At 50.7% G+C, this 14,258-nt stretch overlaps 1 protein-coding gene across 2 annotated transcripts; it reads left to right on the forward strand.

The window, feature by feature from the left end:
• Positions 1-2,226: 2,226 nt before the first annotated feature.
• On the forward strand, positions 2,227-7,923 carry RGS16 (regulator of G protein signaling 16). 2 transcript variants are annotated; one of them, XM_030849174.2, is made up of 5 exons: positions 2,227-2,368; positions 3,256-3,366; positions 4,153-4,217; positions 4,506-4,672; positions 6,092-7,923. In XM_030849174.2, the coding sequence occupies exons 1-5, from the start codon at positions 2,325-2,327 to the stop codon at positions 6,317-6,319; spliced, it is 615 nt and encodes a 204-aa protein (XP_030705034.1). In that variant the 5' UTR covers positions 2,227-2,324; the 3' UTR covers positions 6,320-7,923. The 2 variants fall into 2 exon arrangements, with proteins under 2 accessions (XP_030705034.1, XP_030705035.1); XM_030849175.2 differs by having other exon boundaries at positions 4,156-4,217.
• The last annotated feature ends 6,335 nt before the right edge of the window (positions 7,924-14,258 follow it).

Raw genomic sequence — 14,258 nt, forward strand, 5'->3', positions numbered from 1 at the left:
TTTGACTAACTGGATCATCTTCCGCAGGCCCTGGCTTAACAAGGGAATCTGCTCTGACAAAAGACCCTCCATATTGTTCTGATTGGGGCCTCTTTTCCTATAGCGGTGCCTCAGTGGCTCTCTCACAGGCCTTCCTCCCCTCTTCCCCTCTGTGGTTTTCCCCTTTCCTTCCCTGACCAGCTTTTCTGGGACTTCTCACTGAGCTCTGTCAGGTGGAACCTCTTCACCTCTGGTTTCCGACCCTTACTTCCAGCCGCCGCTGAGGAATAGCAACTCTTAAACGCCCCTCATGAAATAAACACCTAAACTCCGAGAGTCACAAAAAGACTTGCTACTTTTTCTTGTTGTCTAGCAACCCCTGTAACCCTACTAAGTAAACCTGAGAGCCAAGGTTGACTGAGCGCTGACTACGAGCTGAGCTCTGTCCCAAGCACCTTCCAGGTGTGGCTACAGGTGCTGTGGTGTGTCTCCCAGATCTGCGTTTGGGACCAGGCCCTTATTCCCCAGGGTGCTGGCTGCTGTAGGCTCACAGCCGTCTCTCCCCTAACAGAGGGAATTGCCTCGTTTAAAATTAGGCCGTCCAATGAACTGTTGATAAGGGATACAAAGGCCCGGCCCCTTGCTTCACTGCGGGTCTGCTCAGAAGAGTCATCCCACTCCAGAGCACCCCCTGGGACCAGCTTCCGGCATTCGGCATTCGTTTCCTCCCTCTGCCCAAGCCTGCTTCCCTCACACCCTCTTAGTTCCCAGAACTCTCCCCAGCAAGTCTCTGCCTCCGAGCAACTAAGTTTCCCGTCTCCTGGGGAATTCAAACTAAGAATTAAATTTCTTTAGTCCTCACGACAACTTTATGAAATAAGCGCATCATGTTTTCTGTTTTAGAGACAAGGAAACGGAGGCGTGGAAAGGTTGAGAAACTCGCCTAAAGTCTCCCATCAGTAAATGGTGGAGCCCAGATTTGAAACTGAGAAATCTATCCCTAGATGGTACACTCTTAACTTCAAGTGCAGCCTCTTAACAGCAATCCCAAAGGGAAGTGAGGGGCAATGGGGAGGCTGTGATGCCTTTATGGGAAAGTGAGGAGAGAGGCAGAGCATTTATTACCTTTATCTCAGAGATGAGGACGCCGAACTAGCTGGCAACTGCTTAAAGGCAGGATCATTCACTAGTTCCGGAGGTGGTGGGATTCTAATCTGCGGAGGGGCAGTGAAAAAGCATGGTAAATTCATATTTGACTTCTGGCAAAACACTTACTGTGTGACTTTGAGCAAGTTATTTAACCCGAGTCTTAGTAAAAAAAGTACACAGTAGGGCTTCCCTGGTGGCGCAGTGGTTGAGAGTCCACCTGCCGATGCAGGGGACACGGGTTCGTGCCCCGGTCCGGGAAGATCCCACATGCCGCGGAGCGGCTGGGCCCGTGAGCCATAGCCGCTGAGCCTGCGCGTCCGGAGCCTGTGCTCCGCAACGGGAGAGGCCACAACAGTGAGAGGCCCACGTACTGCAAAAAAAAAAAAAAAAAAGTACATAGTAGATGCTCAATAAAGCCAGCCACCAACCCCAACCCTTGTCTGCTATTTCTAACTCTGATCTTGGGCAAGTCTCTCTAACGTTCTGACTCAGTTTCTTCATCTATAAAATGGAGGTGAGGATGACAAAGGGCTTACTTAGTTGACCCGTGGCCATTTGGGTAGGAGCACAGTAAATGGAAGTTATCAGTATAACCATGATGCTCTCTTGCCTGGCTTGCTTCCTGTGCTCCGGTCCTGCAGGACCCAACAGACTCAGGCTCAGGCTGTGCTCGACACCGTGCGTGCCTCCCCGAGGAGGCACCTCAACACCAATCCTCCTGGCACCGCTGAGTTGGTTTCCTGCTTTTACTAGCGGCAGAAGGTGGTTTTTTTTTTTTTTTCCCCTCTACTAAACTGGGTGTGCGCTTCTCTTCTCCGTGTGAGTTCTCTGCCGCTTCTCCCTCCCCACGCTGGTGTCCGCCAAGAGGAGGGGATTAGCCCCGTGAGCACCCCCGCGGTGTGAAGGTTGCACGAGGGTAGCGGCGCATCCCGGGCAGCGAGCCCCACCCCGTCGAGCTGCAGGCCCCTCCTGCGCCTTCGCCCGCGCTCAGTACCGCTCTCCAATTGGTCGGCGGCGCGCACCCCGCCCCGCCCCCTCCAAGGCAATAAAAACCGCTGGCTCGGCGCAAGCAGTTGAATAAACCCAATCTGCGCAGAGAGGCGCTGCCCGCTGCTGCTCTGCCTCCTCGCGCCCTGCGTTGCCCGCTGGAGCCCGTCACCATCCTCCACACGACGTGCTGCCCTGCACCCGCAGCCATGTGCCGGACCTTGGCCGCCTTCCCCACCAACTGCCTGGAGAGGTAAGAGCAGCTTGTCCAGCTGCCTGGAGGAAGAAGAACAAGTCCCACCAACCTTAGGGAGTGCAGTGGCAGCAGGCTTGCAGACCTGGGTGGGCTGGAGAATGGGACGCAAGTGACGAGAGGCGGAGGTCAACTTGGTTCCACGTTCTCAGATGCCTCCTTAGAGTCTTAGAGAAGGATGGGCGACGAGAACGGAGAAGGCAAAGCAAAGGGAAGCAGAGGGACCACTGCTTACTGCCATTCCCCACCCTCTGACAAGTGGCGCTTCTGCTCAGGTGACCCAGCTTCAGGAAAACCACGGTGGCATCACCAGGCAGAACCGAGTCTTCCCCGGTTTCTTAAGCACTTGGTTTTCATTCTAAGTCATAGGTCTAGGGGCCCTCTGGCCCTGGAAAGGCAGGCAGGTGTTTTTCAGCAGCTGCCCCTGTGAGGGATGTGCCCGCTTCCCAGGGAGCTACTCACCCACTCCAATCCTTGCTGGAGCTGGGAAGGAAAAAGTAAAGAGGAAGGCAGAAATCAGCTTCCACACAGCTCCAGAGATACTTGTGACAAGTCTAAGAGACTGCTGAACTGCCTTCTGCTAATCAACAGGCACAGAGATGGATCAGTGGGACTTAAGTGGGCAAAAGCCCACGTGTGCTGTACTGTAGACCCAGAAAGTATAAGACCTACCGAGGCACAGCCTAAATACTGCTTTCATTGTTTCTGGGTTCATGATACCGCTGAGAGAGGCAACGTTTAGGCCCTGGGAACAGTTAACGGGTTCCCAGGAGCCCCAAGGCTGGAATTTGGGTGACACTAACCTGAGCTCTTCTGGGACCTCGTAAATCTCTCTGCCCTGGCTGAGCGAGTGGAGAATCCTCACAAGCTCGTGCTTTGTCTTCCAGAGCCAAAGAGTTCAAGACACGGCTGGGGGTCTTTCTTCACAAGTCAGAACTGGGCTCCGGTACTGGGAGTGTTGGCAAGTTCGAGTGGGACAGTAAACACAGCAAAGAGGGGTAAGTCCTGCTGAAAGCCTAGGGCCCCTGGAGGGAGGGAGCCAGATTCAGGAAAGGAGTCCTGAGAAGGAAAATACCGGGAGAAATTAGGACATGCCAGCGTGGATGTTGGTGACCTTTTCCTAGAGATTGTAATGGAGCTGGTCATAGCCGGTCTGCTATGGATGCCTGGCTCATGGGTGACTGCGTGGATGGCTCCAGGCTTCTAATGCCACCAACAAATGAAGATACCCAGGGCCTGAATGTCTAGTTACCAGACTCTCGCACCTGGAGATGTCATTGCACATGCAACCAGGGCAAGGGCAGGGTCCAAGGCCACTGGAGGGTTTTAAATTAGTGACTACTTCCACTGACATGCACTTTACCTGGAAGCCCTTTTATACTGACCAGCAACTGTGCCAGGTGCTGCGTTAGGCTCTGGGGTTATGGGTAGACATAATCTCTATTCATAAGACCCTTATTTCCTTAAGAAAGTATACAAAACAAGCTCTGAGAGTCAGGGGGATAGAAAGAATTTTGGACAGTGAAGAAGACAGTCTTAGATACTTAATGAGGGCCAGAAGTTCCCTGCTTTGGTTTCTGGTTACTGAGCTGTCCTCTAGAAAACACAACTATTTCCCTGAACCCCAACTAAGAGTTTGAGGCATCAGCTCCAATAATTATCCAATTATACAATTGTGTGAATTATACAACTTCCATCAGCGTTCTGGCTAGGATTTGTGCTGTGCAGTAGTTTGTTGATTTTTTTTTTTTTTTAATTAAAATCCTGCCTTTTTTTTTTTTTAGCAGAAACTTCTCAGAAGACGTGTTGGGGTGGAGAGAGTCATTTGACTTGCTGCTGAGCAGTAAAAGTGAGTGGGGCCCTGTTGTGTCTGTCTGTGGATGGCACATGTGTGCCCATGTGCCGTGGAGGCAGCCTGAGGATGCTAAAAGTGTGGGCAAAATAGTAGTAGTAGTAATAATAATAATGATCCCCTAGTGTGCCAGCCTCTATTCAGAATACAAAGGCAGGTCCTTGTTGGAGAAAATTACATCCTAAAAATAGACCATTAACTACAATTGCTGTCTTTTCTTCTTCTATTCCCGGCTGGCTGTCCCCGCTGTCTGACCTGTCTCTTCCTCTCTCCCTGCAACCCCAGATGGAGTGGCCGCCTTCCACGCCTTCCTGAAGACAGAGTTCAGCGAGGAGAACCTGGAGTTCTGGCTGGCCTGTGAGGAGTTCAGGAAGCTCCGGTCAGCTACCAAGCTGGCCTCCCGGGCTCACAGGATCTTTGAGGAATTCATCTGCAGTGAAGCCCCCAAAGAGGTCAGAGCCGTGACATATGCCAGGGATCCTGCAGACCCTGCCTGCTCCTTCCCCACTGAGAATCGGGGATGGTGGGGGGCCAGCAAGGAAAGGGCCAAGTTTAGAAATACAGTGGCCTCATTTGTCACAGGAGGCTGGAGACTATAAAGCCAGGCTCCGGGCCACCCCTGCCTCCTTTTACCCTCATACTCACCAGTGGGACCGGAGGGGTTGGCAGGGGTTTTTTGGCTTCTGTCCATATGCACTTCTGTAAACGAAGCCCTTTTTAGAGCTCAAAACACTTACACAACTGGGGAGACAGGTCATCATAGGATAACCTGGCTCAGTCCCCTTGTTGACCTGCCTCAGGTCTGTGGTCTGTGGACCTTTTAACCTTCCCCCAGGCCTCCACTGTGTTTGATAGAGAATATGGCGCCACCTTGTGGAGAGAGAGTAGTAATGCCTTGCTTTTGTATCTGTACAATATATTTTCTGAGCACTTTTATTTATTCCATAAAGATTTGTTGAGCATCAGTTACATGCAAGGCAGTATTATAGACATTGAGGATATGGCAGTGAACAAAAAGTCTCTACCCCGGTGGGAGAAGGTGACAATAACCAATTAAGTAAATATTGTCAGGGAATGATCTCTGCTCTGATAAAAACAAAGCAGGATATGGAAGGGAATACCAGAGTACGGGGTGGGAGGATGTGAGGTCTTTCCGATTTATAAAGGGAAGTGAGGGGTGGGCTGTTTGATAAGGTGACATGCGAACAGAGACCTGAAAAGGAGGAAGGAACATTCTAACACAGGAAACGGAAAGTGCAAAGACCAGAGAGTGCCTGTTGTGACCACAGACCAGCAAGTGGGCCCATGTGGAATGGAGCATGAGGGAGAGAGAGTGGGAGATGATGTCACACAGGTGGCAGATGGCCAGGTGCCGGCCCAGGTGGCCGTGTGGGCTCATTGCACACTTGGGTTTTTCCTCTGAGTGACGGGAGACAACAGAGCTGCTAGCAAACTGACTTGGGTTTTAAAAGGCTCGCTCTGCTGGGTGGAGAATAGAGCCCGGGGTTAAGGGGAGAAGAGAGAGACACCAGGTAGCAGGCGCTGGCACTAGTCTAGGACAGAGGTGATGGTGACTTGAACCCGGGTTGTTACAGTGGAATGGGTGAAAAGAGGTTGAATTTGTACCCATTCTCAACATATCCTGGGTCGTTCTGAGAGACTGGAGGACAGACACTGGATCAAAGGTGGGGACAGGCCCAGAGTTGAAAAGCCCGTTGATGGTCAACTCTGGAGATCCCCGGTTCCGTGTTCGGAATCCAGTGCGCCTTCACTGCCCCACGTGCCAGTCCTCCCGTGCCTGCTGGCCTCCTGCCTCTGCCACCCCGTGCCCTGACGCCCACGCACTCACGTGCTTGCCCTCCATCCCACAGGTGAACATAGACCACGAGACCAGGGAGCTGACCAGGACGAACCTGCAGACGCCCACGGCCATGTGCTTCGACGTGGCTCAGGGGAAGACGCGCACCCTGATGGAGAAGGACTCGTACCCGCGCTTCCTGAAGTCCCCAGCTTATCGGGACCTAGCTGCCGAAGCCGCGGCCGCCGCCGCCTCTGCCGCCTCCGCCTCTGCCTCCCCATCCGAGCCCTCGCATACCTGAGCCTCCAGGCTGGGAGGGGGCCGGCCAGGCAGAGAGGTTGGGTCGCCCGTAGCCGTAGCCGAGGCGCCGCCCCCGTGTGGGGGGGCGGGTTCTGCAAAGCCAGAGAGGACAGCGAAGGGAAACGCCCACCCGGTGACACCCTCTCCTCTAGACCCTGCGGGACTGAATTCCGTGCGTGAGAGGGTTCCCCCACTTCTAGGACCTGCGCCCAAGGGCTGAAGAGGAGGGTTGTGTGTGGCTCTCTGGGGGAAAAGAAGGATGGTGCAAGAGTCAGCATCGGCTCTGGCCCTTCTCAGCGGGGCAAGGGATATTCCAGGGTGCTTTGGGAAACTTGTGGATAAAAGGAAACTTGAAAATGAGTGAGGGAAAGACAAGCAGGTTAGCCGTTCTGCCTGTCCGTCGGTGGACACATCCTGGTTTCCTGGTTCCCAGACTGTCCTGGGCACACAGGGAACCGTGGATGTGGAGCCTTGCCATCCCGTCCTCTTCACCTGCCTCTGGGCTGCCCGGCGGGTTCCTTAGCTTGCATTTCTCAACACTCCTGTGTCCAGCCTGGCAGTCTTGTCAAGGCCAGAGAACCAATGTGATGCTTGCCCCAGATGAGATTTTTACCTCAAACACTGGCCTTCAAGCCCCTTTCCAGATCAATAGAGAGCCCTGAAAAGAGGCCATCTTGCTTATGTGAAATGAACCTTGGTGCTCCTGGTGGCCTCTTGCGGGTGCCCCGACCCTGTGTGTGCATCAGGGTCCACCTGTGAGCAGGGCCCGCTGAGAACCTCTTGCTGGGATGTGCCCTGTCTTAGCTCCGTGCTGCTGTTGAATGTGGGGCCCATCAGGAGAAGGGCATGGGGCCTCTTGGTGAGCGGCTAGTCCAGCTCTTTTGCCGGGCAGGGTGGAAGGAGGGAGAAAAGGATCCTGAGAAACAAATCTCTTGGCAGTTCCAGAGAATCCTCTTTAAATCAAGCTCATCTTTTATTTTTGTGGGTATGAGAACAGCGAAAAAGAGATTCCCCAGGATGGAAGGGGAGCCTCGTGTTTCTTTCCTGTGGATGTGAGGTAACGCTCTCTGGGGTGTTGGGAGAAATGAGGCAGGGACCTCAATGAACTTGGATGGACCGTAGAAGCTGGGAGTGAGGCTGGGAAGAGCAGGACTGGGGGCAATCAGAACCCGCTGGTCACCTCATGGCATCACTGAGCACACGTTCCGTGGTGGGACTTCTGCCCGGGCCCAGGCTGGGGAGGTGAATTAACCGGGCAGCTCCCCTGTGCCCCAGGAAAATCCACACTGTTCTCTCTGCGCTATGAGCTCCTCCAGGAGACAATTATTTAAGTCTAACATATTGTTGGTTTTGTGACAGTGGTCATGGCACATTATTTTCACTGCTGTTGTCGTGTTGTTGTATTGTTATTTATTGTCATTTGAGTTTGCCTCTACTGGAGAATCTCAACAGGAGCTGGCGGCCTGACTGTCTCCCTCTCCACTGGACTCTACCTCTTGAACATGCTGGGAACCTCTTAGCGCCTGTCAGGAACTCCTCCCTGTTTAAATATTTATTTATTGTTGACAGCTGGAACTGGTTTTCTGATGTGAATGATGTACTCGATCCCCATTTTCCTGCTTCAGCATGTTATTTTATTGTGAAATAAAATAAAACCCAAGTATGAGATCCTGTCTCCAAGGGCTGTGTGGTCAGGGGAAGAGGGAAAGGGAAGTACGGGCGGGAGTCTTGTGGGAGAGCTGGCGTCCGGAGATGCCACAGGATGCATGGGGAGCTTTCGAGGTACGGGCAGAGGTGACTGTTCTAACGGTGGCCACCAGGATGGGTAACTTCATTCAGCTGGTGACAGCCCAACTTGTGTCAAGCCATTGTGTCGTGTTGATTGGACCTGGCTCAGCTGTCATTTCAGAGCCCATCTCCTCTCTCCACCCGGCCCAGCACAAGCCATTCCCAGTTCTTCTTCGAACAGAGCAAGGGGTGGTTGCCCCGGCCAAGTAGCCACACATTATCAGTTGCGGGGGGACTTTTGTGCCATTTTCACCTTTGCCCATTTTCAATTTGCATTAGTATCCTTTTAAGATGTCATATAAATTCAGGGAGTTAGTATTCCTTATAATTTCATAGACGTCTCTGAGATGAGCTTTGGGAAGCCACTTGGTACATGGGACTGTTCCATTCCCGGGGCAGAGGGAATGAGAGGTTAGCGCTGGGCTGGAAAGAACTTTGGGGTAGGCTTGCAAGGATCCAATCTGCTCTCCCTCTGCCGATCACCTACTCGTTCTCCCTAAATTCTTCTCTATGTTGAATTATCTGTTTATATAAAGATAACTGAGTAAAGTGACCAGACTTCAGGTACATCGAGTAGAAAACCCCATGGAATCACATTCGAAGCCCAGATCTAAGAGGCGATTCTATGCGTGATGCCAGGAGGGATTCTGAGGTTAAGGGCCTGGAAAGGAAGATGGGAACACACACCGTGGCAGGCCCTGATCTCATTGAGTCCTTACCACAGCTCTGTGAGGTAGGTATGATAACCCTACAATACAGATGAGGAAACTGAAGCTCCTGGGGGCATGGGGGTGGGTGAGTGAGAGGGGAACATGCCCAGGGCAGCTGGCTCGAGAGAGTGGCAGAGATGAGATTGGAACCCAGTGACACCGTGTCGGGGCTGGGGGGGTGAGTCCAGTCTGTGAGGGATGGTCGAGGGATACGATGGATGAGGGAAGAAGAAAGATGGTACCCAGAGAGGTGGGGAGGTAGGAACCTTGTCCTCTTCTCATTACTTTCCTTCCATCTTTTTGCCTTTTTTACATGCATTTATTGCATCTAGTGCATTCTATGTGCCTGGCAGAAGACCAAACTAGTAGCCGTACCATCAGCTGCAGGTAGCCTCACTTTATGGTGGGTGGGGATTCTGGGTAACTTTAGACAAGGGCACAAATGTGTATTTTCTGAAGCAGTATGGGTGCCCGTAGGAAAACGTGGGTGTAATCGGCTAGTAATGGAGAAATGAATGGGGGTGACGGACATCCAGTGACTGGGGTGGGTGCTGGCAGGCTCCCCAGTCCAGCAAGACCATCCTCAAGGCTTGTTCCCCTCTCCTAGCCCTTCTTCTCACATACAGGGTGGTCTTGGAGCCCATGGCGTGGCCTGAAGGTGGTAGATACTCATTAGAGATAAAGAAGAACGACTCTTGGCTGACCTATACGTCTCCCAGGTGTCAGGCTCAAACCAACACAGGACCTCTACTGTATTGGTTCTCAGAGTGTTTAAGGGATTTCCTGAAAATCACTCAGCCAGCAAGAGGTCTCCAAGATCTTCAAACTCACTGGCTCTGGTCCTCCCCCAGTGCACTTCAGGCTTTGGCTTAGCAGGCAAAGCACTTCCTGCTTCCAGGCAAAGCGGCCTGCTTATGCCTTTCCGGCCTCTGCTCCCAATCGCTCACCTGCCCCTTGAAAACAAACCTTTCACGGTTCCCAGATTCACCCTACTGTTCAAGCCTCCTTGCTTTTGCCTCCTGGACCCCCTCCCTGCTGTGTCCCCTACTCCCATCACTCCTTCATCAGCCTGGGGACGCATCTTTCAAAAGCCGGCTCAAGGGTCTTTCTGCGGCGCCTTCCCTGAGCCTTTGGGTCTGATCCCTGAAGCCTGTGCTTCATGTGCCCCCACTGCTGCGAACCCTCATCGGAGCACTTACATCCCTCCTTTCTGTCTCCCTTTACCAGACGGCAAACTCCTGGGGTTTAGGCATGTCCCCCTCTCCAATTTTCTACACCCAGGGCCTAGCATATACATGTTTAGCAGACGGCTCTTACGCTAATGATTAATTTTAAATCCAGCAGGAGAAACGTTTAGATGACCATTTCCAACTTCCTACCAGACTCCTCTCCCTGGACGTCCCACAGGCTCATCGTATGTAGCACATTCAAAGCCAAGGTCATCATCATCCCCCTCAGATATCCACAGCCTCCTGGTCCTGTAACTCCGATAGGGAGAGACGCTGCTTCTCCTCCCGGCTCACCGAGACGTCTTTATAGTTTTTTTTTTTTTAAATAAATTTATTTATTTATTTATATTTTTGGCTGTGTTGGGTCTTTGTTGCTGGACACGGGCTTTCTCTAGCTGCAGCGAGCGGGGCCTACTCTTCATTACGGTGCGTGGGCTTCTCATTGTGGTGGCTTCTCTTGTTGTGGAGCATGGGCTCTAGGCACGTGGGCTTCAGTAGTTGTGGCTCACGGGCTTAGTTGCTCCATGGCATGTGGGATCTTCCCGGACAAGGGCTCAAACCTGTGTCCCCTGCATTGGTAGGTGGATCCTTAACCACCGCGCCACCAGGGAAACCCTCACTGAGATTTCTTAGAGGAACCTTTCATCCTCTTCAACCTAGGCTATAAAAACGACTTCCCACCTGGTGCCCCTCCCCAGTGCTCTCCCCCTCCAGTTCATTTTCCATGCCATGTCAGTCTTTATCCATAAAGCATGGATCTGAGCACGCCATGGATGCATTTATGCCCTTCAGTGGCTCCCCTTTGAGTATGAGAGAAAGTCCAGCTCTTACAATGACATACGAGGTTCGTGCTGACCTGACCCAAGTCCCTCTCCTGACTTCGTCCCTGCCCAGATGGCCCTTACACACATGCTGTTCTCTCTGCTTGTAATGCCCTCTTTGTCTTTCTTTTAATTAGGGGTTGGGGGCTGAGGAGGAGAATGCCCTCCTCAAAAGGCCTCCTGAAAATCTAGCAAAAACATCACCTCCTCAAGTGAAGCCTTCCTTCCCAGACATCCACTGCCCAGAGTTCATCTCTGCCACTTCCATGATTCTAGGACACCCTGTCCTAACCTTGATCGCCTCATGTGTGACATGGCACTGTCACTTGCCTCTTCACAGCTCTTTTTCTTTCACTAAACCACTCTCTTCAAGATGGGGAGCCACATTATTTGATAAGATGGGGCAGAACAGACCACGGCTGAGTGATACACAGCTCAGCTCGTGGGGTTGGAATGTCGGGGCTGGAACTGGCCCCTTCGCTGTATGACCTTGGGAAGCTACTAAGCCTCTCCAAGGCTTACTTCACTCATCTGTAAACGAGTGCAGTAAGAGTGCACCCCTCAGAGGGAACACGGAATGAAAGAAAAGTGGCACAGTGCTGATATCCCACGAGTATTAACTATTATTATTATCTGATTCCAGGTACTCAGCACAGTACCTTGTACACAGTCAATAACTATTTATTGACTTTTTGAAAAGAATGGAAGAGTCACAATTCAAAGCCAGGATTCCAAGTCTACTTTCCCAAGTGTAGTACAGCTGTTTCCATACTGTATTTTATCTGATATGAAGAGCATTCCAGAATTCCAGATGAGGAAATCAAGGACTGAGCCATTAAATCCAGACAATACTCACTCAACCCAGGCTCGTGTATTTCCGCATCAGTGCTGTTGCTTCCGTGTTGGCTGTGGAGGGCTCTGGCCTATCCCTCACCCTCTGCTGCCTCCCTGTGGCCATGTCAGGTCAGGCTATACAAACTTTTCCCTTGGAACTGCTTAACTTTGCTTGGAGTTGGCTCCTTCCTTTGGAATTGTATCCAAGAGGTATAACTTTTAGTTTTGTTTATTAATGCAGTTTAATAAAGATGTGAAATTTCAATAGAACTGAAAATTATTAGCATAATTGCTAAGGTACCCCAGGGGGTACAGGGGTTAAAATTAGATTTCTTTAGCCAACAGGGCTGAAATCACCTTTAAAAACTGAAGCTCTTGGCGTGGATGTAGAGAGAAGGGAGAACTTGTGCGCAGTTCGTGGGATTGTAAGTTGGTGCAGCCAGGATGGAAAACAGTATGGAGCTTCCTCAAAAAATTAAAAATAGAACTGCCACAGGATCCAGCAATTCTACTTCTTTTTTTTTTTTTGTAGCTATATGAGATAACGGATGTTAACTAAACCTATTGTGGTAATCATTTCAGAGTGTATGTGAATCAAGCCATCATACTATATAACTTAAACTTCTAGAGTGATGTATGTCAATTATTTCTCAATAAACCTAGAGGGAATTCCCTGGCGGTCCAGCAGTTAAGACTCTGAGCTCCCAATGCTGGGGACGCAGGTTCGATCCCTGGTCAGGGAACTAGATCTCGCATGCCGCAACTAAAGGAGCCCACATGGGGCAACAAAGATCCTGCATGCTGCAACTAAGACCTGGCACAGCTAAATAAATAAATAAATATTTAAAAAAACCAGTACCTACCTGATAAAGATTAGATTATACGATTTTATATATATATATATATATATATATAAAGGGCTCAAAACAGTTCCTAGAGCATACTAAAGAGCTACATAAATGCTTGCTACCATCATCATTCTTCTTCTTCTTAACATTATTATTAGTTCAGGTAGCAAAAGTGGCATGTGCAGAGACATGGTGGTGGGAAACAGTGTGATGTGATGGGGAACTGGATGGTAGTAGTGGTGATGCCCATGAGGAATCAGGACAGTCAGGGACCATACCAGGACCTGAAATCATGTTACATATTGCATTTCTCCATTATTTATGATCTATTTCTGCCTACTAAGATGCAAGCTCCAGGAAGACCCCCACGAGGCACTTGTGTGATAAATCACTGTATCCCGAGCATTTAGAATAGTCACTGGCAACACTGTCAGTGCTCAATAAATATTAATTGAGCGAATGATGGGTTAAGGATTTTGAACTTTGTCCTGCACACTATGGCAAGTCAGTGAAGCAGGTAATACTAGATGAGAGGCTGAGAAGCAAATCATCAGTTTCTTCCAGTAAGCGATAGGAAGGGCTGAGGTAGTCATCCCCTTGCAGATGAAAGTAGGAGACTTGGGATTGGAATGAGAATGGGGAGTGGCATTCAGGGGCTGGTACCATTCATGGGGATGGAGAAAAAGGAAAGGAGCAGGTTTAGGGAGAGATGAGAATCTCTGTTTGGGACATGTTCTAGATTTGTGGGTCTGAAGTTCAGCAGAGAGGCTGGGGCTAGAGAGAGAGGCTTGGGAGTCACTGGGGTATAAGGGGCAACAGAGGTCGAGAGTCTGGATGGCGTGCCGCTGGTGACCAACATGTCACCACACCTTGCTCGCTGTTCATGACCCTCTAGGAAGTTTGTCTCCCGGCAAGACTGGATGTTCTTTGAGGACAGGAATACTTCCCATGGTAGCCTTCAGTATACAGCGTGCATCTCCATGCTAGGAAAATGGTCAGGAGCGGAACTTCTAGAGCAGAAAGGAATCTTAAAAACCATATTAACATGAGAGAATGAGGCCCAACATTGTTCAACCACTTGCCTGTGGTCACTCAGCAAAACAGCCACAGCTCTGGCTGCAGGACCAGGTCTTAAGACTGCCAGCCTTGTGCCCTTTCCAGGAGGCCACATTGCCTCAGGGTGGTGAAATTGACAGCACCCAGGTGAGTGAAGGAGCTTGGGCTTTGGGCTGATCTAGCTTCCTGCAGCCTCCGTTTCATCATCATCAGGATTGTTAGGGGTTGATCGGGTCCGAGTCTCTTGTGATGCAATGAACATAGTGCCAGGACCCTGTCGGTGCCCAATACATGTTTATTTACCATTCATTTCCCTCAAGAAGATAGGGGGTTTGGAACAACGTGGTCAGGTTGGAGCTGTGACCTGAAAGGCTGAAGGCTGAGCAGCACGATCTTGGACATCAAATCAGCCCTCAGCAATCAGTTAAGAGCCACCGAATAAATACATGTATATGTATAACTGAATCCCTTTGCTGTACACCTGAAATTAACATATTGTTAATCCACTATACTCCAATAGAAAATAAAAGGTTAGAAAACAAAAGAGCCACTGCTTTCCTCTAGGAGGTTTAAAGGTGCTACTAGCTCAGGCCACCTCTGCTGAGTGTAGGCGTGGTCAGTGTCCCCTCCCTCCTCCTTTCACTCTCCTTTCTA

The sequence above is a fragment of the Globicephala melas genome, chromosome 1, assembly GCF_963455315.2.
Source record: "Globicephala melas chromosome 1, mGloMel1.2, whole genome shotgun sequence".
NCBI lineage: Eukaryota > Metazoa > Chordata > Mammalia > Artiodactyla > Delphinidae > Globicephala > Globicephala melas.

What these genes read in the sequence shown, in the direction of transcription:
- RGS16 (XM_030849174.2), top strand. Translation starts at nt 2,325, where the DNA reads ATGTGCCGGACCTTGGCCGCCTTCCCCACCAACTGCCTGGAGAG. An exon ending in AGTAAACACAGCAAAGAGGG is followed by an intron (nt 3,367 to 4,152) that starts GTAAGTCCTGCT and finishes TTTTTTTTTTAG; the next exon opens with CAGAAACTTCTCAGAAGACG. An exon ending in GCAGTGAAGCCCCCAAAGAG is followed by an intron (nt 4,673 to 6,091) that starts GTCAGAGCCGTG and finishes TCCATCCCACAG; the next exon opens with GTGAACATAGACCACGAGAC.